The following is a 24,840-nucleotide window of genomic DNA, read 5'->3' on the forward strand; positions in this document are numbered from 1 at the left end:
CTTTTGTTGTAATTGTGCTGTTTAGCTTATTTGTTTTAGTTGTTTTTAATAGATTGTAATTGTTTTGTTTATTATTTGTTAATTATTCTATATGATTTATGCTGTATTTGTGATGTTCTCTTATGTAATTGTTACTTACTGTTTGTAAGCCGCTTTGTGATTCATTTGAATGAAAAACAGCACAGCAATATTAATGAATCAAAATCAAATCAAATGTTGTATTCTGGGTATGTGTAATTGTTCTTGTGTAACAGAGGAAGCAGCCTTATACCAAGTCAAATCGTTGGTCCATCTAGCTGACTGACCAGCAGTGGATCTCCAGAAATCTTTCTCCTTTTGCATGCCAGGCATGTGATCTATCTTTGGGGCTGGTTGCAAGTAAGAAGGCTGGTGGAGCTGTGCCCTATCAATCCCATTTTCCTTTTCCTCAGAAAGCCTAATGAGTTAAATATATATATATCTTGCCAATGATCTATTTCCAATATCTGAATGTCACACTGACAGCATACAATGAACTGAAGGCCAAGTCACTGTTTTTCCTCGCTGAGTTGTGAAATTTGAGGTTGCCATAGCCCGATCAATTTTGACAAACTTTTGCAGCTAAGTCCTGGTTCGTTTGTTTTAACATTCTGTAGAAAAGCTGGAGCCCAGTGGCAGATGAAAGGTCAAATATCCATTACCAGAGGTAGCTGTTAGTTGCCAAGAAAACATTAGAAGAGTCTTGTGTGGCACAGGGGCAACATCTGCTCCTTACCTCAAACTCTGCCCTCCAGATGCTTTGAGACTACAATTCCCATCATCCCTGACCCACTGGTCCTGCTAGCTAGGGATCATGGGAGTTGTAGGCCAAAAACATCTGGAGGGCCAAGTTTGAGGAAGCTTGTACTACGGTAGTACCTGTAGCAGTCTCATGGCTTCCAACCTCCCCCCCCCCCCTGCAATAAATAATGGGAATTTTAAAAATATAGTTCCCTGTGTCAAGCAGAGCTTTGCCAACCCCTCTTTTTATTATTAGAAAACTCTAGCTCATTTCCATGGACAGAGTAAAACAGCTAGTAACTCTGTCTAGTTCTTTGCAGGACGGATCTGCCTGTCCTTCAAGTGGTTGATTCACTGTGTGTGAGATCATTGTGATCTGCTAGAGATAATGATATTGCGCCACTAACAATCTGAGCCATTTCATTGTTCATCTGATAAATGTGGTTTGTTTTTGGTGATGTCAGTGAGCTCCCCTTTTGTGTGTGACTATGTTTAAGCAATCATGCCTGTGATCTGATCTTGCTTGCAGGGGTGTCAATTTGAATAAAATATGGGGGGCAGGGAGAGTGGGTAAGCCCTGCCTCACCTAGCCCTGCATAATCAATCACAAGACACACACATACACACACACACAATTTGAATGACAATGCCCATCAACTTTGGGGCGGCTGGCCCCTTTGGGGGGGGGGTGCAAAGGGACCTTGGCCCCTAGGAGTTGGCTCCTATAGGCCTCTTGACATCTAACTTTCCCTCCCTGAACTCCTCTTTAACTTCATCTGCTAGCTGTAGGATCTCGCAAGGTATACAGTTCACCACTGTGAACACATGAGTAATACCCACAACATCATGCTGCAGTGTTAAGGAATGTGCTACTCCGTCAGTTTTGGTTCCACGTCGTTGTAATAACACAAAGAAACCCACTTTGAATGGATGTGCTGTTTCCCATCTTCAACCACAAATCCACAAACATGCTGTGGACCACCTGAATGAAACTGGTGATTGACCATTGGTGGTCGAAGGTACTCTTGAATTAAGGACCATCATGGCTCTCCACAGTGATTGCATAGTAAGGAGGGGAGGCCTGAGCGAGGACAAAATTTGGCATCCCCCCTAAATATTTATAATTTTCACAATAATTCATTATTATTTTGCACCCCTTTGGCTAGGCACCTTGTCGGGGAAATTGCTTGCCCCACCCTAAATCGAAGCTGGGGTGAGTTGGACCAGTCACTTCCTTGCAGCCTAACCTACCTCACAGGGTTGTTGTGGGGGATTAAATGAGGACTCTCTACACCACCTTGAACTCCTTGGAGAAAAGGTGAGATTTGAATGCCATGTAATAATAATAACAACATACCACTTTGCACTTGAGCTTCTAATAAGCACTCTGGCTTGTCGGTATGCTTTTTATTAGAGAGCAGGATCTGCATTCATTTCCGATGGTTATTTGCAGAGCAGAGTGCAGGATACGACCTGTCTTGGTGCATGACTCAAGAGGCTGCACCATCCTAACCCAGTGTATTTCAGAAATACTTATTCATATGTTTCCTATTTGATTTCATTTCATTTTCGCCCAGAGCATTTATTGCAGCCCAGGGTACAGGATCCAGCCCATCTCAGTGCGTCTCAGGGATTATTCAGGTTGGCGGGCCATACTTTCCTATGTGTGAAGAGGCGGTTCCTTGAAACTCAGCCGTCCAGTCGCTGTACTTCTAAAAGCATTTCAAAGATCTCGGAGCCGATGGGAGTTCCGCTTGGAATTCTTTTGAGCACTTGAAAATAACTTGCGTTCACGTGACCTTTGCTTTTGAGAAATAAAATAAAAATAGCCTTCAAGAGAAAAACAAGGAAGGATCGTTGCAGGTTCCACCGAGATTTGAACTCGGATCGCTGGATTCAGAGTCCAGAGTGCTAACCATTACACCATGGAACCGCCCTGACACAATACTGCGGAAGCTCCCACTAAAGCCTTGCAGTTCTTGTGCGCTGACTTCCAGCGCGGCGCTCCCAAGCGACGCCTTTTGTTCTTGCAAGCCTGGATCGGATGTTCCCCTCCAGCTTCTGTTTCTCCGGCTTGGAGCAGCAATAGGTTCGGGGCGCGACTGCGTTTGCACGTGCGCACTTAGGGGTCTGGCAAAGCCTGGCATGCGAAAGCAGGACGACGGCGCTAGAGGACGCGTACGCGTTGCCACTGCACGTGCATTTGGGGTGGGGCGAGGGCGGGCGGGTGTCGAGGGTTTGGACCTGAGCCTAAAGTTTAGCCCCGGAACCTATTTGCAGGCAGCTTCTCCTGCGACGGGCGCAAGAGTGCCCGTGAGCATATACAGAGTGCATTTCATTTGACAACTAACTGTTCTGCACATGCTCCGTGTTTCTCACACACACTAAGGCGGCAGCTCAGAACAGGTGGGGGGCAGGCAGGGGAATCGTTTTTAAAGTGAACTTGCCTGTCTGCAATAAAGGTGCCAGAGAGATGTGGGTGGAAAGTTCCAAGAAATACGGTTGTTGTTGTTGTTGTTATTTACTAAATTTATATACCGCCCTAAACCTGGAATGTCTCTGCCTCTTGAATGTCTGAGCAACAAACTGCTGGTTATATTATGTGTATATTATGTGTATATACCAAGGACGCTTGACAAGGCATTCAGTTAGGGGGAGGCATGCAGACGTGCAGGCGGAGCTGCATTCCTCAGAAAGTAGGATCCGGGGCCCGCTCTCTGTTCGCGCGCTGCAGTCCAGGAAGAAAGGAGGCACTGAGCGAATGGCACTCTGTACATGCCTCTAGGCATCCTCTTTTAATACTGCATCAACCTTGGGTCGTTAGATGCTGTTGGACTAAAACTCTCATCATTCCTAGCCAGCATGGTCAGTAGTCAGGAATGATAGGAGTAGCTCAAGAACATCTGGGGGCCCAAGGCTGAGAAAGACTCCCCTTCCCACATCCTAGGCGTGAGTTGAAATCCAAGTCAATGCACTGAGGCAGGCAGAGGAGGAAAACGCCACGGAGAAGCAGAAAAAGGAGGTGGAGGGAGAAACAGTCTGCACATGCTCAGAGACAAGCTTTTCCCGATGGGGATCTACACACCACCCTTCCCAGATGCCTCTGCGGTCCGGCCTGGACTACAACTCCCAGCAGCCCCAGCATCAGCCTGTCGCGCTCGCTGGAGCTGATGGGAGTTGTAGTGCGAAATTTCTAGGGGGTCCAGGCGGGCGAAGGCTGATCTACGGGCCGCTTCGCTCTGCCCTCCACAACAATAGAGATGAAAACGTAAAGAGCTGCTGCACTCAGGTATCGATTCCGGTTTCCATTCGGTCGCCGCCATATGCGGGGAAAGAATACAGAGGCGAAAAGTGGTGGCGGGGGCGGAAGGCTACAGATAACTTCCGGTACAGAAATGAAAGCCCGCATTCTCTCTGGAAAGTGTGTGGCGTCGCTCTAGGAATCTGCAAACTCTGTGATTGCAAGCCTAAAACAGGCTTTGCCTCAGAAAACAAGCCCGAGTTTAAAACAGGAAGTGTATTTAGAAACCCGCCAGTCTCCGATTTCCTGCCCCCCTAAACATAATTGGCGCTCCGTCCATTTTTCAAGTGGTTGTCCCGGTCCCTCCGTTGGTTCCCTGAGTGTCCGGAAGTGTCGTCATACATGTCTACGGAGTGGTCCCGTCCGCGGAGAATGGCCTCCCTCCCATGCGAGCCGGAAGCCGGTGCCCCCGGAAGCTGTATCTGGTGGGCGAGCGAGCGAGCGAAGAGGAAGGAAGGAAGGAAGGGCCGGCTAGTGGGCGGAACCGGAGTGCGGCTGATCCTGAGGAAGCAGCAGCAGCAGCAGTAGCAGGAGGAGGCGCAGGGAGGGGCTCTCTGGCTGTCGCTTCCTTGTTAACTGAGAAGCCGGAGGAGGCGCCGCTGCCGCCGTCATTATGGGGGGCTCCCGCGACGACGAGTACGACTATCTTTTCAAAGGTGGGCCTGCATCCCTTGTCCCCCGCCGCGCCTCTTCTCCCCGCTCCCTGGGGGCTTCAGACCACCCCATCCCCCCACCCCACTCCCCGGTTCTCGATCAGGATTCCTTGGATGGTTTCCCGCCCTACTCGAGATGAGGCCGATTGAAAATTAAGGAGCACCACTAACTAAGGTCCATTAATTCCCAGGGGCCTCCTCTATGAGTGAAATGCAGTTGGGTGAAGCCTCTCCCTCGCCCTAGCCCTCTGGGTGGTGTCTAATGCTAGTCCTACTCAAGGGTAGACCCATTAATGAACCCGCTTAGCATAGGCCCATTATATGCAGTGGGCCTACTCCGAGTCTAATGTGGTTGGATGCAGTCCACGGCCTTGGCTCCCGTTCCCTCCGTCCTTCTCAATAAAGTATCTCAGGCCTTGTTGGCACACCAGAAAGCCTACCCACCCTTTGCTAGGTGCTAGACAGGGTTTTTTTTTTACTCGTTTAATGATTTTCATACTTAATGCTCGTTTCACCAGACTAGTGGACTGGCTTTGTATTGGGACTTTGCGGTGGAGTGTTGTGAAATGTCTGTTGTGTTTTGTTGGCTGAATTGTGTTTGGGCTTTGAAATCTGGGATGTTTGTAAAGTGGGGTGAAGACAGTCTTGACACTTGGGTTAAAAGCTACCAGATTATTTTTACTACACACAGGGTAACTGTTAGGATTTATTCAGTTTGCATTATTATATCCCATTTTTACCCCAAGGAGGTCAGGGCAGCACATGTGATCCTGTTCTCTTTTATATATGCTCAAGTTTAAAGTGTCAGACATGGCTGAAAAGGACCAGGCTGAAGTCTCCACTTGGCCATGAAGCTTGCTGGGTGACCTTGACCCAGTTACGATTTCTCAGTCTAACCTACCACAGAGGGCTGTTGTGAGAATAAAAGGAGAGGATGTGGAGAAGGACCATGGGTGCTACTTTGACCTCCTTGGGTGAGGGAGCGGAATATAAAATAAGAATGTAGATTTAAGAAATCCTAACTGTCACAGTGTAATTACTCTGTGTGATCCTGAATTTGCACTCTTGCTTAAGATTATCCCAAGTGCCTTTCAACACCAGCAGTTGCTTAATGAGACTGACACACTGTGTTGCCTAGTGAGGGCAGCAACAACATGGAGGGTGAGTGGGAGAGGTTGGACATCTTGCAGGACACAGTGTATGATTGACTAAAACAGCCTTCCTCAACCTTGTGCTCTTCAGAGGTTTGGGCTACAAAACATCAGGCTTAGTCAGCACAGTGGGGTTACTGGGCTGGGCTACAAAGAGAATCCTGAACCAGTTTTCCTTCATCCCTTCTTTCATCCGGAGTACAACTAAAGAGAAAGTTTGGAAAATGGCATCTTCCCAGAAGTGAAATTAAAATACATGTCCGTATGTGTGCTAAATCAGTGGGTTGTTCAACATCCAGTAAGAGACATGGGCAGCTATGTGTTAAACATAAGAAAGACCCTGGTTAGATCAAACCATAAGGATCCCGCTAGTCCCCATCCTCCAGTTTGCTCTAGCTGCTGGCCAGAGGTCTCTGTAAAGCCCCCTTGGAATGCTTCAAGAGAGATAATGCATCTGGACATGGAGGCTCTATTTAGTTGTGATGGCCAACAAGAGGCTAAAAGGGGGCATATCAGACTCAACACAAAATAAGCACAGCAGCTGATTGGAGCAGAAATATAGAGAAGAACACCAGTCTAAACGGGAGATCCAGTTCCACAACCTCTCTTCCTGTAATTGAGCAGCAGAGCACCTGCTTGGCATGCAGAACCTCCCAGGTTCAACCCCCTAGCATCTCCAGGTAGGGCTGGGCAAGACTCCCTGCCTGAAACACTGGAGAGCCACTGCCTGTCGTTGTAGACAGTAGAGAGCTAGGTGCACCAGTGATGTGTTCCGACTTATCCGATAAAGACCAGTGCTATAATAGGCTCTTCGTATTGTGTGTGCCTGTGTTTACTTCTTTCCTCCCCTCTCTCTTTGCATACCCCAGAACACACCCATCCACTAAAAAAGAGGGCAGCGCAGCTGGAAAACCTTTAAAAAAAAATAAAAGTGGGAAAGGCATAACTTGGGGATACTATATCAGATTCCCCCAGAAAGTGAAAAGGTGACACAAAGGAAAAAGGGGACTGGTGGCAACATCTGTTGGCTACTGTAGAATCTTGCCCTTTTATTGTTGTGAAGCCAAATAACTGAACAGATTGTTTTCCCTGCATTCCTTTTTTATTATATTCCCCGCCCTAACCCCCCCCTATTGTTTTGTAATGATAGTCCTATTCCCTATCCCTTTCTTGAGACTTTTCTCATAGAAACCAATGGCCAGGCCCTTCTGGTGCCTCCCCTGGAGTTCGCCTTTGCATGTCTGGTCTCCCAGGTTCTGTTAAGAATTTGTCATCCTCCTTGCTGTGTGTGTTCAGCATTTCTGCCCTACTTGGCTGCTGCAGTCGCTTAGGAAAGAGCTCTTCAGGGGTGAGGCTGGACTTTTGATCAGCACTTAGCTCTTCTGTGTGGGGGGTGGGGGTGAGGGGTGGCCTCCAGTCACTGTGGTGATGAATAATGCTAGTTAGTAACTTTGTGGGCTTTTTACTTAATACAGTACAGGGAGAGCCGCTTCCCTTTCCGAAAGAATGTCTACTGTCTCGAGATGAACTTTCCCTTTGATAACTTGGTTTACTCTATGTGTTTTGCTGCTTTTGTGTGAAATCTTCGTAAAAGTATCACCCTGATCTACTGCTTTGTGGTCTTGGTGTGGTTTTCCTCTGGAATTTTGCTTTCCCTCCCTCCCCCTTTTTACTTTGAGATAAAGGAAGTGACTGGGGAAGGCACGGAACTCCACAACCAGAGAGCAAGTGATTTAATGTTGAAACCTCAACTTCCAGCTTGCGGGGGCAGGGGTGGCAAACGGAGAGGGTTAACTGGTGAATGTTGTAAGCGTGGGATTTTAAATAATGTATTATAGATTGAGCTTGTTTGTTTTTTAATGCAGTGCATTTTCCTGCAGGGATAAACCAGGCAAAATAACAGCCAACTGTTTCAATGTGGAATGTTTATCTGTCTTTCTGGGGCGGTGGTGGTGCTGGTGCTGTGGGTTGTCTGGTTCTTATCACACAAAAGAATGTAAGCCCTGGCATGCTTTAGCTAGGCTGAGCTTGCAGGGTGATGGTGGTTAATTGCCTAGAATCTGCTGAATGTGAAGAGTTAAGGGACTTATTAACAGGTTTTTCAACAGAGATTAGTTGGCAGCAGCAAGAACTAGCCTTGTTGCTGTGTGAAACTCCTGATCAGGTCATAAACAGGACTGGCTGTTCCTTGCTGCTTGCAGCTGTACCCTCCTTGAGTGGCTCCTTCTAGGCAACAGGCAACTTGCATCCCTCCACTGACCTCACTTTCGGTCTTGCTATTACTACATAACAATCACCAGCCCATTAGGGCATTACTCCTCCTCCTGGATGTGCAGGCATTCTTCCCAGCAGAGTTTCCCCCCCTGATAGTGAGCAGGATGTGTTGGGAAATAACATGCTTGGCTGCACAGATAACAGGGCAGAGAGGGAATGTTGCAGAGGTTATAAATCTGGGTTTTAGAGACAAAGGCTACATGACAGGGAACACACATTGAACCGTTTCCTTGCTTTTTTAGGCCAGCTTTCCTTAACTGTCCAGCCTGTAAATGCTTAAGTGTGCCAGGTTTTCATTGTGAACAGCAGTTTCTGCTGAGGCAGCAGCTAGACATGTCACATACTTGACCATGTGTACCTTCTCCTGCCATCTTCAGACAGCAGGAAAGGCCAGTGAAGCAGCTAATGTGGCAGCCCAGCTTCCTGCCCTCCTTGCTCACTTCTCTGCAGACTAGTCCCAATAATGACCCTCTGTAGTCCACGACCTGTGGCATGTATTGAAAGTATCTGCATTTTTTAGGTTTAAACACTTGCGTGGTAATTGCATAGAAGCATTCAGTACTGTACTTTCCAGTGCATTTCACATGCATTATGTTGATATGCAACATCTGCAACAATCTGGTTAATTTCATCCTAGCAGTAGCTTCTATAGCCCTCTTCCACATCTGAGTTGCACTCCTCCTTATGATGTCAGCATGGCGCAGCCTGTGTTGCAAACATGGTTTAACTTTCTTCCAAGGAATTCTGGGAATTGTAGTTCTGTGAGAGGGATGATGACAAATCTCTTCCGTAGCACCTGATTTACCGTGAGAGCCAGTAAATTGCTCTTACAGTGTAGTGTAGTGGTTAGAGTGCTGGACAGGGGCCCAGGAGAACAGAATTCAAATCCTCACACAGCAATCAAGCTTACAGGGTGACCCTGGACCAGTCATGGTGCCTCTCAGCCTAACCTGCCACATACGGTTGTTGTCAGGATAAAACTGTGGAGGAGGAGAACCATGTATTCCACCTTGAGCTCCTTTGAGGAAAGGTGGAACAGTAATGTAAGCAAATAAATAAATAAACCAATGGCACTTCCCCCTGTTATACCGTTCTACCAATTTGGTTCTGAACCATGGTTCTGGGTTTGATCTTTAAAACCCTAATTGGCCCATGACTTGGATAGCTGCAGGATGGTCTTTGTTCTGTGGCACCTTGAAGACTAACATATTTGCTGTGGTGTAAGCTTTTGTGGACTAGAGCTCACTTCTTCAATACATGGAAGTGCTATCCTGAGGTAGGGGTGTGTGTGTATGTCCACACCTCTGTGACTCAAGGCATGTGTATACACACACAAACACATGGTTGGAGGGAGGGGATTGTAAATAGTGAGGTCATAGGGGGGAAATGAAAGAATGTATGGAAAGTGATCTCAGCATACTTATCTCTCTGTGCGTGACTTGTGGTCATTGAAGTCCAAGAGTTCTCTTCTGTGTTCTGGAGAATAGCTTTGCTGTTGCAGGCTCTCATTTCCCCATCTTGTTTTAACCCCTTTCAGCAAGAACAAAAGCCAAGCCCCAAGAGTTTTAAGTTGCAATAACTACAGATGCGAGTCTACACTGGCAGCTGAGCCTGGCAATCTTCCCCACCATTTGTCAGTTCATTTATGGCAAGTGCAAATAACCTTTGACCCTCCAGATGTTGCTGAACTGTAGCTTCCTCCATGACCATTGGCCATGATCTCTAGGGCTTATAGAAGCTGTAGTTCAGCACATCTGGAGGGACAAAGGTTTCCCACCCTCAGTTTACACTGAGTATTTTAAAATCTGATTGGCTACAGCTCCTCCGTTATGTCCCTGCTTTCATACTGATTCAGGGTTGCTCGAGTTTCCACCCTTTCCCTTGTGGGTCATTGTATAACCCTGGCCTATTCAGAATGGCCAACATCAGCCATCCTGATGTTTTGTGCTACAACTCCCAGCAGCTCCAGCCAGCATGGCTTTGCTGATTGGAGAGTTGTGTCCTGCAGATGTTTTGGAGTTGGAGAAAGTTTGAGTTGAAGAGGAGAGGTGCTGCACACATTGGGGCTGATGTAGCTGCTTGTATTTGCAGAGCTATGAGCCACCTGACTGCGCTGAGGTGAGGTAATTCAGTTTGTCTCTTCCTGCTTGTCCTTGGGTGTTGCTGAGACAAGCTGATTACCAGTGTACCCTGGACTCTTTGCTCTCCCCAGCTTCATTGCTAACAAATAAAAACCACAAGGACTGGGCAATCTGGTTAGTCTGGCTTTCAGGCCTCCTGCAAGTCCCATGAGTTGTGCACCTAGAAATGCTGTAAACCTTCTCATATGTTTTTTAAAGAGCCACTCTCCTTTGGGGAAGCTGGTTTCCTTTCCTTTTATGAACAGGAGTTTTCACATGTGGCTTGTCTTATCAGTGTCCTTGGATAAGTTCTAGCCATACCATTGGTTTAGGTTTTTTATTTTTCCTTGCTGGCATCTTTGCATTCCAAAGCCTTCTGTAGAGTCTTCCCTCTCTTTACCAGTGAGAGGATGCCCAACCAAATCTCCGCCCTTCCTGTCCCTTGGCTGCTGCAAGGGGCCTAATTTCCCACCCCTGGAAGCAAACAGCACCCTGGAAATTCCTGTCACCTGCTCGAGGAAGTTAAATCATACATTCAACTTAACAGTGAAACTCAAGTTGGAAGCTCCATGAGATCAAAGAAAAGACATATTTTTTTAATTAAAATACTCAAGACAGCTCTTCTCTAACTTTTTTTTTAAAATGAATTTCATAATATTAACAAACACCGAAAAGGGAAAAAATGTGTCTCAGACAGCTTTTCTGAATTCTTTCCTGGACTTCACAGTTTCTCTTTTGCCTGACTTTGGTTGGCTAACAACACCTTGTGATAGGATTTAATTTTTGGTGTGTGTGTCAGAGAGTGCTAGCTCTGATGGGCTTACTCTGAATCAACAGAGAAACCCCTGAAGCGGAGCCTTCCCAAAATGGTGCCTTCCAGATGTTTTAGACTACAACTATCAGCCCCAGCCAGCTGTAGTTCAAACAAAATATCAGGAGGGCACCAGGTTGGGAAAGGTTTGATGCCTTTGAATCTGGCATGAAACTCCTGATGGGCATGAATAGTTAACAAGCCTCTTCCTGTTGTTGGTGTGTAGTTTTGGCTCCTGCTTTGCTGAATCAGCTGAAAGGGGAGAGACGACAAAAAGGGCTGGTTGTTTTGTCCGCACAGTGAGATTTGTGCAGTAATTAATTAAGATGAAATCCCATATGTGATTGTTTTATCGTAATTTCATAGTGGAGGAAAGGATTGAGAAGCAAATATGCCAGTCTTGGAAGGATGAAGCCATTGATTTCTGCAGGATAAATACCCGGGTCATGTTAGTTTTCTGGATCAAGCTGCCTCCCCCCTTTCTCAAGTGATGCAGATGGAGAGTCTTTGGTTTGACCTATAAAAGAATGAGACTCTGCTTTGGATTCTTTTCTGGCATGCATAGACCAAAATGAGCATTCAGATGGTAACCATGTAAACATAGGTGTATATTTTCAGATAAAATGGGATGCGAGAGGGAGCCAGAAAAATTTGAAGATTTATATCCTGGCTTGCAATCGTATGGCTCTCAAGGTAGCTGTTTAACAGCTTGTGGTAATATAAAAACTGGCTGGCATGTACACACACACACACACTCACACCCCCCCACACCCCCACAGCCCCCTTTTTCTCTGGGCTGCTGGCAAAGGCCAGAGCATAGGAAGATGGGAAGCTGCCTTTTTCCAAGTCCATCTAGCTCAGTATTGTCTACACTGACTGTCAGTAGCTCTCCAGAATTTCAGGCAAGGCGTCTCTCCCAGCGCTACTTGGGGATGCTGCTGGGGATCGAACCTGTGACCTTCTGCAAGTAGAGCAGGTGCCACTGAACTACGCCCTTCGCTTCAGCTCTGCAGTCCCAGCTGCAGAGCAGCTGGAGCAGAGTAGCCTTTCTGGCAGGGAGAAAAGAAGCGAGCTCTCTGCAGTTGCTGCTCGGGTGGAGCCAGATCTAACAGTTAATTTTATTGAGGAACAAGAACTTTATTATAGCAATGTTAACAGCAGCTAAAATGTCGTATTTCTGAAAGAAAGCTAACATTCTGTGTCAGAGTGGCGTTATGCAGTTGGGGATCTTGTGGCTGTCAAAATCAACAAGATATATATAGACTTGAGAAGGTGGCATGGTGGATGTGGAAAAAGAATAGAGGTGAAAGGAGGCCTCAAAGGACATCCAGTCTAACCTTCTGCTGATGTAGGAGACTCACTACGTAGAGATGAGGATGTTTGATTAATTAGGAATGATACATTTCAGGATCACATTCCACCTCCTCTTCTTTCTTCAGCCATTTAGTTCAAGAGCCTGTGTTTTGATTGTATGTGTGTGTTTACGAGTATATGTAGCTTTAAAATTTAATTTCCTTCTGGTAACAACCCCCCCCCCTTCGCCTGGTTCCCTTAAATGTTTACCTGGGCAGTTTCTGTACATAGAGGGCCAGGTGAATCCTCAAAGGAGGTTCAGAGTGTCAGAGCAGAGAGTGTGTTGGGTTCCTCTCTGAATCTCCTCTCTTTCTTCCCTTCCCAGTTGTTCTCATTGGAGACTCCGGAGTCGGCAAGAGCAACCTCCTCTCCCGCTTCACTCGCAACGAGTTCAACCTGGAAAGCAAAAGCACCATTGGCGTGGAGTTTGCCACACGGAGCATCCAAGTGGACGGAAAGACAATAAAGGCTCAGATCTGGGACACGGCAGGGCAGGAGCGATACAGGGCGATCACGTCGGCGTAAGTAGACCAGCGCCAGAGCCTTCCTGGGGATTGGGGGGGGGGGTTATGGGAACAGGATGCAGGAGCACTGCAAGTGTGTGTGTGTGTCTCTTCTATGTGATGTTCCTTGCAAACATTGTGTTTGCAGCAAAAAAAGACTGCTTTTCAGATTGAGCAGCATTCAAGAATCCCATTGTATTCTTTAATTTGCTAGTCTTCAATGTTCATAGAATTGTAGCGTTGGAAGGACTCAAATAACCAGCTAGCCCAACCCTTTGCAATACAGGAATCATGTGACCTACCAGTTGAAAACCAATAGCCTTCTAGCTTGACAGGCCAGATTGATATCTGCCTCCACCTGGCAGGCAGAGCCACCATCCACCTGTCAAATCACCTGACTTTATGATGACATCAGGTGACCTTTTCTGCCTGCTGTTTTGCACAGCACTTTGAGGATCTTCTGAGGATCTGAAAAATCGGCCTCTCTGAAAGTGCTGCCCAAAACCGCCCTATGAGAGGGTCCTTTTAGCCAATTCCCTCCCTTATCTGCCCTGTACGTGGCTTCATATATGATGGAAGCAGGTGAGCATGGCTTGGCCAAAATGGGGAGAGACTTGGCAGGCCCGAGTAGGCCCATGGGCTGGAGGTTCTCCATCCCTACTGTAGGATAACTGAGTCCAAAACTGAGTCCAAACTGAGGATAACTGAGTCCAAAACTGGCTCCAAAATCAGGCCAGCTGGGGATGTGTTTTTTCCAGCAACTGCTGTCGGAAGAGTTTTAACCACTTTTTTATTTTAGGTCAGCTTTGTAGTGATGATGCATATAATCACATTTACTTCCCTCTCTCTAAATGACCGTAACAGGGCAACTTAAAAAACCAAGTCACGACAGGAAATAACTTGGGGTTATCGGAAGGCCAAATTATGCATTGGGCAAGAGGCTGTGCCAGCCCCTCCTGCCCTGGTGTCCTCCAGATGTTTTGGACACCAACTCCAGTCCTAATCAATTTCACCATAGTCAGTTTATTTATCTGCTGCATTTTCCACAGATGTGCTCATTCTCAGAGCAGTTCATGTAAGAAACAAGTGTAAATTCAGCACAAGCAACTTACCACTTGGGTGAAGGCAGCGCGTACTTTCCCCCTGACTAGGGCTGGCAATGTATCACCAGCCAAACATTGCGCTTTGGCGATATACTGCGATGTTGAAACAAGCTTCATTGGCCACTGGCGGAGGGAGCGGACTGCCCCGGCACCACTATTCCGGTAGGGTGCCATCGTGGCAGCCCCCCCCCCCGGACATGTGCTGGGTGCCACGCCCCCACAGGCAGCGCATCACGCCCCTAGAACGTGCGCCATGCCCCTACCTGCTCTCCGCCCCCAGTAGCGGAGCATGCAGCTTTGCCACTGGCATTGCCCCCAGCCAGTGAGATGCAGAGTGAAACTGCTGCAGCTCTCATGTGGGAGCTGAGACCCTTTCATCCCAGCACTTCACTGTCCCGCCCCCCCCCCCCACCTGAGTGAGCCCTGATGCCTCAGCAGCATTGGGCTTCGCTCAGCTGGGGAGCGGGGTAGTTTCATGGAGCCCCCACCCTGCCACCATCTCTCATAACAACAACAATAATGATAATAATGAGAATGATGATGATGATAATATTTATACCCTGCCTATCTGGCTGTGTTTCCTCAGCCACTCTGGGCGGCTCCCAACAAAACACTAAGAACAGAATAAAACTCCAAACATTAAAAACTTCCCTAAACAGGGCTGCCTTGAGATGTCTTCTAAAAGTCCCTTAACTGCTCGGCTGAGGCAAGGGCAGCCTCAGGCTTCTCAGCCGAGCAGCTTAAAGATGCAGAGGGAGGAACAAGCTGTATTGGTGCCTCACCGATGCAGCTTCTTTCTTCCTCTGTGCCATATGAGGGCAGACCGCTGGTGCTGCTAGCAGAGGGACTCAGGAGCGTGGCAATTTCACCTGCGATATGCCGCCGAATGAAACCAACATTGCGGTCCACTCCTCATACCGGTCCTGGGTGATAGATTGATACATTGCCCAGGCCTACACCTGACACACGCACAAAAGACTGTACTGAAAGGGGGAGGGGAGGGGGCAGAACAGCGGAATCCCTGCTCACGCACATCCCGGTGTCACGTGCAGCAGTCCAAAATGGAAGCCCCGTGCAAGTGGGGATTCTCTTGTAGTCCGATAACCATGATACCCATTGAAAGTATTATATTATTATAATGCAACAGTAACACCAACAATGGTAACACAACACTAATATGCATCAACGTTTAAAGGCAAATAATCCTCACCAATTGGTAAAATTAAAATATCCCAACAACTTCACATCATAAAGCAGTCCTGGCCAGCCTGACATCTGGTCAAGGATGATGGGAGTTGGTAGCCCAGAACATCTGGAAGCCCCCAGGTTAGGGGAGGGTTGGGGTGGTCCTGGGGCAGTTGTAACACACAAGCAGTCTGTACGAAGCGGAGCCAATTTTTAAAAAGTATGCATTGATTTATATCCCATCTTTCCTCTAAGGACCTCAAGGTGGCCTGCATAGTTCTCCCTATCCTCACATCAACGCTGTGAGGTTGGGTAAGCTGAGAGTGAGTGACAGGTCCAGGTCACCCTGTGAGCTTCCTGGCTGAGTAAGGATTTGAACCCTGGATTTGAGCCCAGCCCTCTTAACCACCACAGCACACTGGCTCTCTGGAGAGTGTTGTGATGCCCCACTGGGCAGCCTGGCGAGGTTTGGGCTTTCCTTCCCCTGCCCCCCTTCTGTACTTGCTGGCTGCTTGCCGTGGGCTCACGTGGGTTGTGCGCTTCTGCCTGCAGCTACTACCGAGGCGCCGTGGGAGCCTTGCTGGTTTATGACATCGCCAAGCACCTCACCTATGAAAACGTGGAGCGGTGGCTGAAGGAGCTGCGAGACCATGCCGACAGCAACATCGTCATCATGCTGGTGGGCAACAAGAGCGACTTGCGCCACCTGAGGGCTGTTCCAACGGATGAGGCCCGAGCCTTTGCAGGTGAGTGCGTTGGGGGGCCCAGCGTGTTGCCGCTGGAATACTTCTTTGTTTTGCTTTGTTCAGTTTCTGTTTTTCTTGCAAAACCTCCTAGAGCAGCTGCTGAAAATTTAAAGCTAACAATAAATGAAAAGCAATACAGTGGTACCTCCGGTTGCGTTCGGGATCCATTCCGGAGTTCTGGTTGGATCACGAGGTTCCGCAACCTAAGGACCGCTTCTGCGCATGCACGTGCAGTGAAACCCAGTAAAATACTTCCAGGTTTGCTGTGCGCGCATCCGGAAGTTTACGTAACCAGGGAGTTACGTAAACGGAGGTACTACTGTACTAATACAGCAGCAGCAGCAGCAGCAGCAGCAGCAGCAGCAGCAGAGCCGGTTTGAAACTTTGTAAAACTTCCCAAGTTTTTGGAAATGTAGAAACGGAGCTTGTCACCTGGAGCCCAAGATGCACCAGCCTCTGCACTAGACAAGCCTCCTTGGGGAGGGCATTCCAGAGTCGGGTGCCACAACTGAAAAGGCCCTGTCCTGCATCATGGCCACCTCTCCACTGGAAGTACTCAAACAGGTGACTCAAGAGGCACGTCTCTGTAACTGAGTGATGGGAAGCAGTTAGTTATTGAGGTTCCAGAGATTTTGTTGCTTCTTCCACCTGCCGCTTGCTAATTGTTGGGTCATCAGCTCCTAGGCATCAGTGTGGGAAGAGGAAGATGATGCAGTCTCCGTGGTATGTTAGAAGTCTATAGGGAAGCTGGATGGCTCTTTCATTTATTTCCTGCCTTTCCCCCCATCATTGAATCCAAGGTTATTTGGCCAGGTTGAGACCTGCAAGGAGGTTTCCTTATGCACCTTTCAAGCATACCCCAGAATTTATTTCCATGCGTATCTTTTACAGGATAATCTCCTGTATTTATTGCATTTATATCCCATCTTTTTTCCAACAAGCTCTAGATTGCATACATAGTTTTCCCCCTCCTCCTTAATTTGTGGGTTCCTGGCATCAGTTTTCCTTTGATAGATGCCATCTGTGGGTTTTTATGTGTGTGTGTAACTTGTAGGAATGTGAGGCAGGGGCAGCGAGCAGTCTAAGCAGCGTCTCGGCCTCCTCTTTAATTAAATGAGAGTGCCCCCTCTTCTCTCCCTTCACCCTCACTCCCCCAAGGCTAGGAGCAATTAACAATGTGGAGGCATCTGCTGTGACCTCAAGACATTGACTTGTTCATAAATCTGGTTGGTTTCAGGATAAGTTCATTCCACTCTGGAATGTGGCTTTGAGTCCTCTGCACTAATCATGATTAAAAATGCTTGATTTATGCCACATGCAGTTCAGAGAGGAATTTTGCAGGAGGAGGGGAAAGTTGGCAGCTGGTTTTCATGGCCTCAGTCCCAGAGAAACGGCTCCCCTCCTCTTCCCCGGGAGTCATTAAATATCTTGCAGCTAAGGTGCAATTTTCTGATGGTTGCAAGACTTCCTCCTCTTTGGTCATGTGACAATTTGCTAATCACTTAAGGAAGCGAGAGGATCTACAGAGAAACCTTGAACCTGAGCCAGCTTTATTCTTTCTTCTCTCTGAGGAGTGTTTGAAAGCCCTCTCATCCATGTGATGGAAGAAGCTTTTAAAAATACGCTCAAAATTCATGGTGTTCAATACTATTTTATACAGCACCCTCATCTAAGTTTTTCGTAAACCCACTAAACAGAGGCTGACCCTGACCTCTAGCATATGACGAAAAAAATCTGTGCTGTGTGAGAGGGAGACAGCCAAACATTTCATGCTGCTGTTCCCAAGGAGTTAAGATCATTGTGACAGGATGGGAAAAGACTTAACAGTCGAAACAGGTTCACAACCCGTTTTCCATTGTGCATTACTTAGTATCCTATTTGTGTATTTCGTTTTGTATATGTTTTTTGAGTACAATATAGTTATCATGGTCTGGTTGGGAACAGAGGAATGATGGGATGAACCAGCTCGGGAACCACCAAAGGAAGAAGGTTCAGAACCCGGGGAGTGGTGCTGGAACAACGATGAGTACTCACAGGGAGGAGACTCAGAAGAGGAGGTGTCGGAAACTGTAGGGGTAACAGGGCTTAGTGAGTTGGGAGAGCCTGTGGCAGAGAGAAGTCCAGAATCAGAGGAGCAAGCTGAAGCAGGCGAGTGGGAGGAGGGAGGTCAAGAGGCAGAGATGAGTCAGGCTGGTGTAGAAGCCAGGGGGTCTCCCCCTCCTGCTGCAACAGGCTCCCCACCCCCCTAACTCCAGAACTAGGAGAGGTATGAAACAGGAGGAGCAAAAACAAGCTGCACACTGATTGCTTGCCAGAAGCCCTGGAGAGGCGGAGACATAGGCTGGTGTGAGGAGGCAAGGAGTTTTAGTCTCAGCAACTGATGTCATGACCCACAGGGCTTGAGCTGCTATGCTCATTAGGTCTGAAACTCATCCAAGCCTGGGAAGATCATCTGAAGAAGTGTGCATGCACACGAAAGCTCATACCAAGAACAAACTTAGTTGGTTTCTAAGGTGCTACTGGAAGGAATTTTTTTTATTTTGTTGGGAAGATCATGTTTCACTAATAAAGAGTTAACTCCAGCTTTGAACTGTGTGATTTACTGACCAGCTTGCTCTGTGACAATGGTATATTTCCGTAATTTGAGGTTTTTGAGTTTGTGCAAAGTTTTGAAAATGGCAGCTGGCAGGGCAGCTTGGGGAGCATTTTGGAGGAAGAGGGAGACATAGTGTTAGGGAGGCCACAGGCAGCACAGCCAAAGGCACAGAAATGGGTATGAAGTTGGGCTCCTGGTTTCTGTGGCTGCAAAGGGAAGCTGTGAAGCTCTTGAGCTTGAAGCAAGGCAGCCTTTTATTCAAGCCTCTTCACTAGACAGGCAGATCTAATCAACTTCCTGCTCTTTCTCACAGAAAAGAACGGCCTTTCCTTTATTGAGACTTCGGCTTTGGACTCGACGAATGTGGAAGCTGCTTTCCAGACCATTCTGACAGGTGACTTGGCACGGATGTGGGAGAGCTGTGTGGGCCATGAGAACGAAATACGGAGCCTCTAAGCTGGGAATTGGGAAACCCAAGAGTCTTTGATGCTGGAGGCAAACAGAGAGGCGGTACCTCACGGTTGTTTTTCTCTCTAGGGAACAGAGGAGGATTTTGGGATCTTCTTCCATGCCTTCATTGATCCTCCCTGTTGGGGCACATAATATGTGTGTAAATTAGAGAGGCTCTTCCAGGAAAGTCCTACCCCAGGACTGAGTCTTTGCAAGATTGGCTATGCACCTACTTGGTGGGAAAGATTGCTGTGGCAACATTTTTGATAATCTTGCGTTTTGAAGCAAATCTGCCACTCCTTCCCTAGATCTTACTTTGTTCTGAGCACGCCCCTTCCCCGCCCTGTCACCAGAATTTGCTTTCTGTCCCTTGATAGGCTTGTCTGGAAGTGTGCAGGCTGGTCTTGCCCAATCTGCTGTCCTTCAGATGTTTAGGGTTCCAGCTCCCATCAGTCCTGTGGCCCAGTGATCAAGTAGAATGGAACCTGTCATCTCAACAGCACCCGGAGGGCACCAGCTTGGAGAAGGCTGGGGTGGGCAATGCCTGCCAAAATAGTGGAAGCCATAAACTGATTTCCAGCAGTTAAGGAGCGATACTTCTTTGGAACAGATGAAGCTGCCTTATACGGAGTCTGACCCTTGGTCCAACTAGCTCAGTGTTGTTGTCTGCACTGACTGGCAGAGGCTCCCTTGGGTTTCAGGCAGGAGGCGTTCCCAGCCCTATCTTTAGGTGCCAGGGATTGAACCTGGGACCTTCTGCATGCAAAGCAGGTGCTCTATCACTGTTAACAGCTCCTTGCCTGTCCCATATCTAGAAAAGCAGGATAAATTATGCAGAGTAAGCAAGCACCTGAAAATAAACATAATTGAAACTAGTTGCAGAATCCAGTTCGTTTACAGCATCTGGGGTTTCCTGGGCACAGAATTTTCTTCAAGCACACGGAGTACATAGCATCCCTGGTGATAGACAGCTATTGATGTCTTCTTGGGCCCCTGGCAGTCAACTCTTAACTGGCCACCTTTCGTCTCCTTTCGCTGAGAGGCGGAGGAACAAGGGAGGCTGCTCATCTCTGTCGGCAGCAACATTTCCCTGGCCCCCTCGGTGCTGAGATCACTGCGGAGGCACTTGTTCTCTGTGTGGAACAGCACATCCTCTGCTTCCTGCCATCACTGTAGATTTGCTCAATTCCACTGTGTGGAAATGAGCAGTCATAGGAAGTTGCCTGATATTAGACCCCTGGCCTTTCGAGCCAAGTGGTGTCTACATTCATTGCAGTGAAAGTTAACACCAGCAGTTATCCTAAGATCTCTTTTCAATGAGAGCAGCCAGGGATTGAAGCTGGAACCTTCCTTCTGCATACAAAGTTCTGCCACTGAGCTATGACTCCTCTTCATTTTGCCTAAGGCACTGAATAACAGTGCCAAGTGGGTCTTTCCTGCACAAACTATTCAGCTACCAGCAAAGTATCCTCAGTGGAATGTTAGAAAGTGACCCTTCAGCGGATCAAATCCAATTATGTGTCCACTTTAATTGAAAAAAGCTGTGGACAAGTACAGCTTATTAGAAATGAGCATTTATTATGGTGTTTGCAAGTTTATGGTGGGAAGAGACTCCACTGACCAAATTATTGAAGTATGTTTCTAAAGCGAGTTATCCAGCCATGTCCTCACACCTGGGCATATCCAGAAAACTACAAAACCTAATAATTAAGCAGGGAAGTGTTTCTCTGTCCGCTTATCCTACCCACTGTAGCTAGTGCCGGATTGTACAGAAGCTGCCGTGTACAATTTGTTCCCCGAGTCCTCAATGCAGGCATGTTTTGGCAGACAGGCCAGGGAATAAATGATAGGCTAATGACTCTGGTTAATGCATTTTATCCCCTTCAGCTGAAAAGTCTCCCAGAGCAGTTTACGGATCAACAACAACAATAAAAGCAGTCTTCAGCCTCAGGCTTACGATCTTAAAAGACTCAACACAAAACGAAAGAGATGGGGAGGGAAGAGGAAAACGAGCAGGCTCAGGCACCCTTCCTTTAGGTTACAAAGTTCTCATAATTACCAGCTGGGATGCAAGTAGTTGAAGGCAGCTGGTCCCTCCGTGAGGGCAGTGGACTGTCCCTGCTTTCTCCATCTATTTCTCTGTTCTGCAGCCTCATAGAACGGCTGCTGATAGGTGGCAACAGGGTACCAGTGGCAGCTCGTCTCTCAGCAGAGCCGATGGAGCTGTCCTGCTTCTCTTCTCTCCTTCTGTTGTCAGTTGGTGGCATGGCAACTGCCAAGTGACCGTACAGGGAAAGTAGGATCCCTGTTGAGCTGAGGGTCTTGGCACAGCCAACAGAGTGGTCCTGAATAGGAGTGCCATCCCAGGTGAACGTTGAGGGAGGCAAGCCCAGTGGAGGCAGTCTTATCGGTAGCGGATGTGCAAGGTGCGAAACCTGCAGCCCCTCAGCTGTTGCTGGACTCCAGTGCCCATCATCCCTGACCATTGGCCAAGTTGACTGCAGGGGCTGATGGAAGTCCAGTCATATCTGGAGGGCTGCAAGTTCCCCTTCACTGTTATAGTACTTGGTTTTACCAACCCTTTCTGTTTTTTGCTTTTAAAGCACACCTTAAAATACATTCCAAATTCTGCAAAAGAGAAAACTCATTACTGCACGAGTTGAATTGGTGACAACTTGCATACATTATGCCCAAATTCTGCAAGTGGGAATGTTGGGTTGCTTGCCCTCGAAAATGGTCAGAGTTGGGAGTGAGGGGAGGTGGCAGCATGTTGCAATCCAGGACTGCCCAGCTTGCCATGGGAGGGATGGAGGGGCTTCAGCCGTAGGGCAGGTGCCGCCTCTGTAGTGACACCTTTCCTCCTCTTTCAGAAATCTATCGCATCGTGTCTCAGAAGCAAATGTCTGACAGACGCGAAAACGACATGTCACCAAGCAACAATGTGGTCCCTATCCACGTCCCCCCGACCACGGAAAATAAACCAAAGATGCAGTGTTGTCAAAATATATAGCAGGTTCCATTCCTCGAAAGCTGTGTATATTTCCCCAGGTCTGAGATGGAAATAGATTCTGAGTTCACATTGTCCTCTTTTTGGTTCTCTCTCTCTCTCTCTCTCTCTCTCTCTCTCTCCTTCCTGTCCCATGAAACCTTATTTTTATTCTCTTTGGATTTCTCCATGTCTTAACTCTTCCCCTTCCCCTTTATTTCAGTATTACAAATCATCAAGTTTGTTTGCATGTGGCTGCAGCATTATCGGAATGCTAGTCCCGGCGGGGAAGTTTTAAAAAAATCATGACGGATCTCTTTTCCAAACAGGTTGGCGCATTCAGCAAAGAACTAGATTGCTGCAGCTTAAGTCTTTGCAATTCTGATACTCCTGAGAGCCTGACCGAGCCTTTTAAACATCCTTTCAGCCTCAATATTAGATGTTGCATCTCATGGAATGAGCATCTTGTGTGGCTTATCCTGTGGCTCCCAGCAGTATCCCACACTTAACAGTACGCAGGAACTACACTAATTTATTGCTAAGAGGAGGGATCCTGGCCCAGGAGGCTGAGTTTTCTCAGTTCCTTATAGTTATATCGTTGGGCGCACCCATTCTGAGCAACCTGGTGCCCTCCAGATGTTTTGGTGGCTACATCTCCCATGAGCCCCAGCCAAAACTAATGCTGATGGGGGTTGTAGTTCAAAACATCTGGATCACCGGAGGCTGATATAATGAATTAGAGTTGTACATACGTAACGTTCCCAGAATAAACTGCTCACTCCTCCTACCTATTGTGTCCTCAAATAGCCAATAGTGCCACTTCATGAAGATGGCTAGTTGGAGCGAGGTAAATGTTTATCCAGTCACAGCATTCAAATAATCATCTTTGTGCAAGCAAGTGGGGGATTAGTTGCTTTGCATGTTGGGGAAGGTGGGTGTAGTTTTATACTGAGCCAATGCAGTACCATTTGTCTTAAGGCCCAAAGAGTTGGTGATGGGTGCCTTCTGTAGAAGAAGCAGTAAATCGTAGCTCAGTAGCCCATCTGCTTTTCTTGCAAGTACCTATGGCTTGCAGTACTTCGTTTCATGCACCCCTGGGCCTCTGGTCCATTTTGCACCTTGGTCTGTGCAGCGATGCTTGCTGTCATTCTCAAAAAGACATGGAGAATATTTGCAGGGTGGGGTCATCATTGCACCTCCTTCTCTTTAAGTCCCGAGTCCTTGTGAAAGCACGGTTTGATTCCAGCAACCACTCAAGGCACAGGATGGGATTAAATCTAGTCTGCAGTTTTGGCAAGAGGCCTCTGTTGCACCTCCCCGTTACTGGCCAGGGAGTGTGCTTGGCCCCCTTCTCGTCCTTCCTCATTTTATTTAAAGAAGCTCAGGCCATGCGCATGAGCCCTGCTGAAGAGATCCAGAAATACACCCCAGAAGATTTGTTCTTGGATTCTTGCAGTTTTCAAGCCAACTTTGGATGTCCCTACTTCTAAAGCACTGTTCAAACAAACAGTGTTTTCTATATCTACACATACAAGCACACATGGAATTCTGTGGAATTTGGAAAGCCCATTTGCAACCAGAAGAGGAAATGGCTCCAGGAAATAGTTTGGGGGGAGTGGAGAGGAAGGAAAGAGGCTTATCACAAAGATGCCATGGGCCCATATGGTGTCCTTTCCTTCCTGCTGCTCCCACCCCCCACGAGGGCACGTACAGAGTGCTGAATCTCTCAGCCAACCTGTCGGTTTTGCGGTGCTCATGACGTGTGAGGAGCACAGAAGGCATTGCTGTAGTCCCTTCATGTTTGTGTCTTTCCCGTAGTTGTTGATCTTTTTCCCCACAAACTCCCCCCCCCCAATCTTTTTGTAAATTTGCTTTGTACTGTATGTACATTCTGTACCTCAAATATTTTTTTATGATTGATTTGAAATTATTCATTATTGGAATTCTAATAAAAGAATCGCAGGGGGACTGTTCAGCTGTTGTTGAGTGGACTTCTTTGGAAATATGCTGCTGTGGGCATTCTGGTATTTAAACATGGCACTTAAGTATATGAAGTTGATTAACTTGAACGTTATATGCAGTGCAGATATTACTCGGAATAAATTATGCAAATCAATTTGAGATGCAAATCTGAATCTGTTTGCTATTTCAGTTTGCATGCTACATTTTGTGTGTGTGTGTGAAAATGTGCATTTTGGATCATCTTGCATTATGGGTCTGTATGTAAGAGCACAAAGGGGGGTGAAAGTCAGGTGCTGAACAAAAAGCTCCTTTTTGAAACTCTTGCAGGTGCTGAAAGTTTTTGACAGTCACTAGCGAGAAAAGGTTGGCTGGGAAAATTCAACTGGCCAGGCTTGTTGGGGGCCCAGTACATAAGCCAGGATCTCTCCAGAGATTGAGTGTGCATGCACAGAATTATTATTATTTTGTTTTGAGAGTGGAGTGAAAGCTTAGCCACTGGTCTTAGTTCTCCTTTCCTCCCAGGAGTGAGATCTGTTGGGTTGATGACTGCCAACAAAATACTTCTCACTTGCTTTTAAACATAACTGTTCTCAGTTCCAGAACACTAGGAAGGAGGGAGGCTCAGATTGGTTTTTCCCAGTTGACACACTAAGGTTTTCATGAATGACAATAGCTTTAGCGACATTGCAAGGTTCACAAAGGATTGTATTACAGAAGTACACAGCTGAGAGAAATTCAGTTTATTTTTTACAAGGTAGACCACCGTCATACGGTCAACAAATATTACAAATCTGTCTTGCTTTAAAAAAAGTATTGCCATTACAGTGTCTAGATTCCTTTTTAAAGGAATGCTATATATATGTATATATATATATATATATAATATT

The 24,840-nt window shown here is 47.2% G+C and overlaps 1 protein-coding gene and 1 non-coding gene across 2 annotated transcripts; one reads left to right on the plus strand and one right to left on the minus strand.

Moving 5' to 3' along the window:
• Positions 1 to 2,620: 2,620 nt before the first annotated feature.
• Positions 2,621 to 2,692, minus strand: TRNAQ-CUG. The gene has a single exon. It is a non-coding gene; the product is annotated as a tRNA-Gln (tRNA).
• A 1,824-nt stretch (positions 2,693 to 4,516) lies between these two features.
• On the plus strand, positions 4,517 to 23,966 carry RAB11A (RAB11A, member RAS oncogene family). The gene is made up of 5 exons (XM_033166625.1): positions 4,517 to 4,716; positions 12,748 to 12,943; positions 15,766 to 15,959; positions 18,869 to 18,949; positions 21,876 to 23,966. Exons 1-5 carry the CDS (start codon positions 4,674 to 4,676, stop codon positions 22,013 to 22,015), a joined length of 654 nt encoding a protein of 217 aa, XP_033022516.1. The 5' UTR covers positions 4,517 to 4,673; the 3' UTR covers positions 22,016 to 23,966.
• Positions 23,967 to 24,840: the final 874 nt, after the last annotated feature.

This window comes from Lacerta agilis, chromosome 13 (assembly GCF_009819535.1).
Source record: "Lacerta agilis isolate rLacAgi1 chromosome 13, rLacAgi1.pri, whole genome shotgun sequence".
NCBI classification, from domain to species: Eukaryota; Metazoa; Chordata; class Lepidosauria; order Squamata; family Lacertidae; genus Lacerta; species Lacerta agilis.

What these genes read in the sequence shown, in the direction of transcription:
- RAB11A (XM_033166625.1), top strand. Translation starts at nt 4,674, where the DNA reads ATGGGGGGCTCCCGCGACGACGAGTACGACTATCTTTTCAAAG. An exon ending in TGAGGCCCGAGCCTTTGCAG is followed by an intron (nt 15,960 to 18,868) that starts GTGAGTGCGTTG and finishes TCTTTCTCACAG; the next exon opens with AAAAGAACGGCCTTTCCTTT. An exon ending in TTTCCAGACCATTCTGACAG is followed by an intron (nt 18,950 to 21,875) that starts GTGACTTGGCAC and finishes CTCCTCTTTCAG; the next exon opens with AAATCTATCGCATCGTGTCT.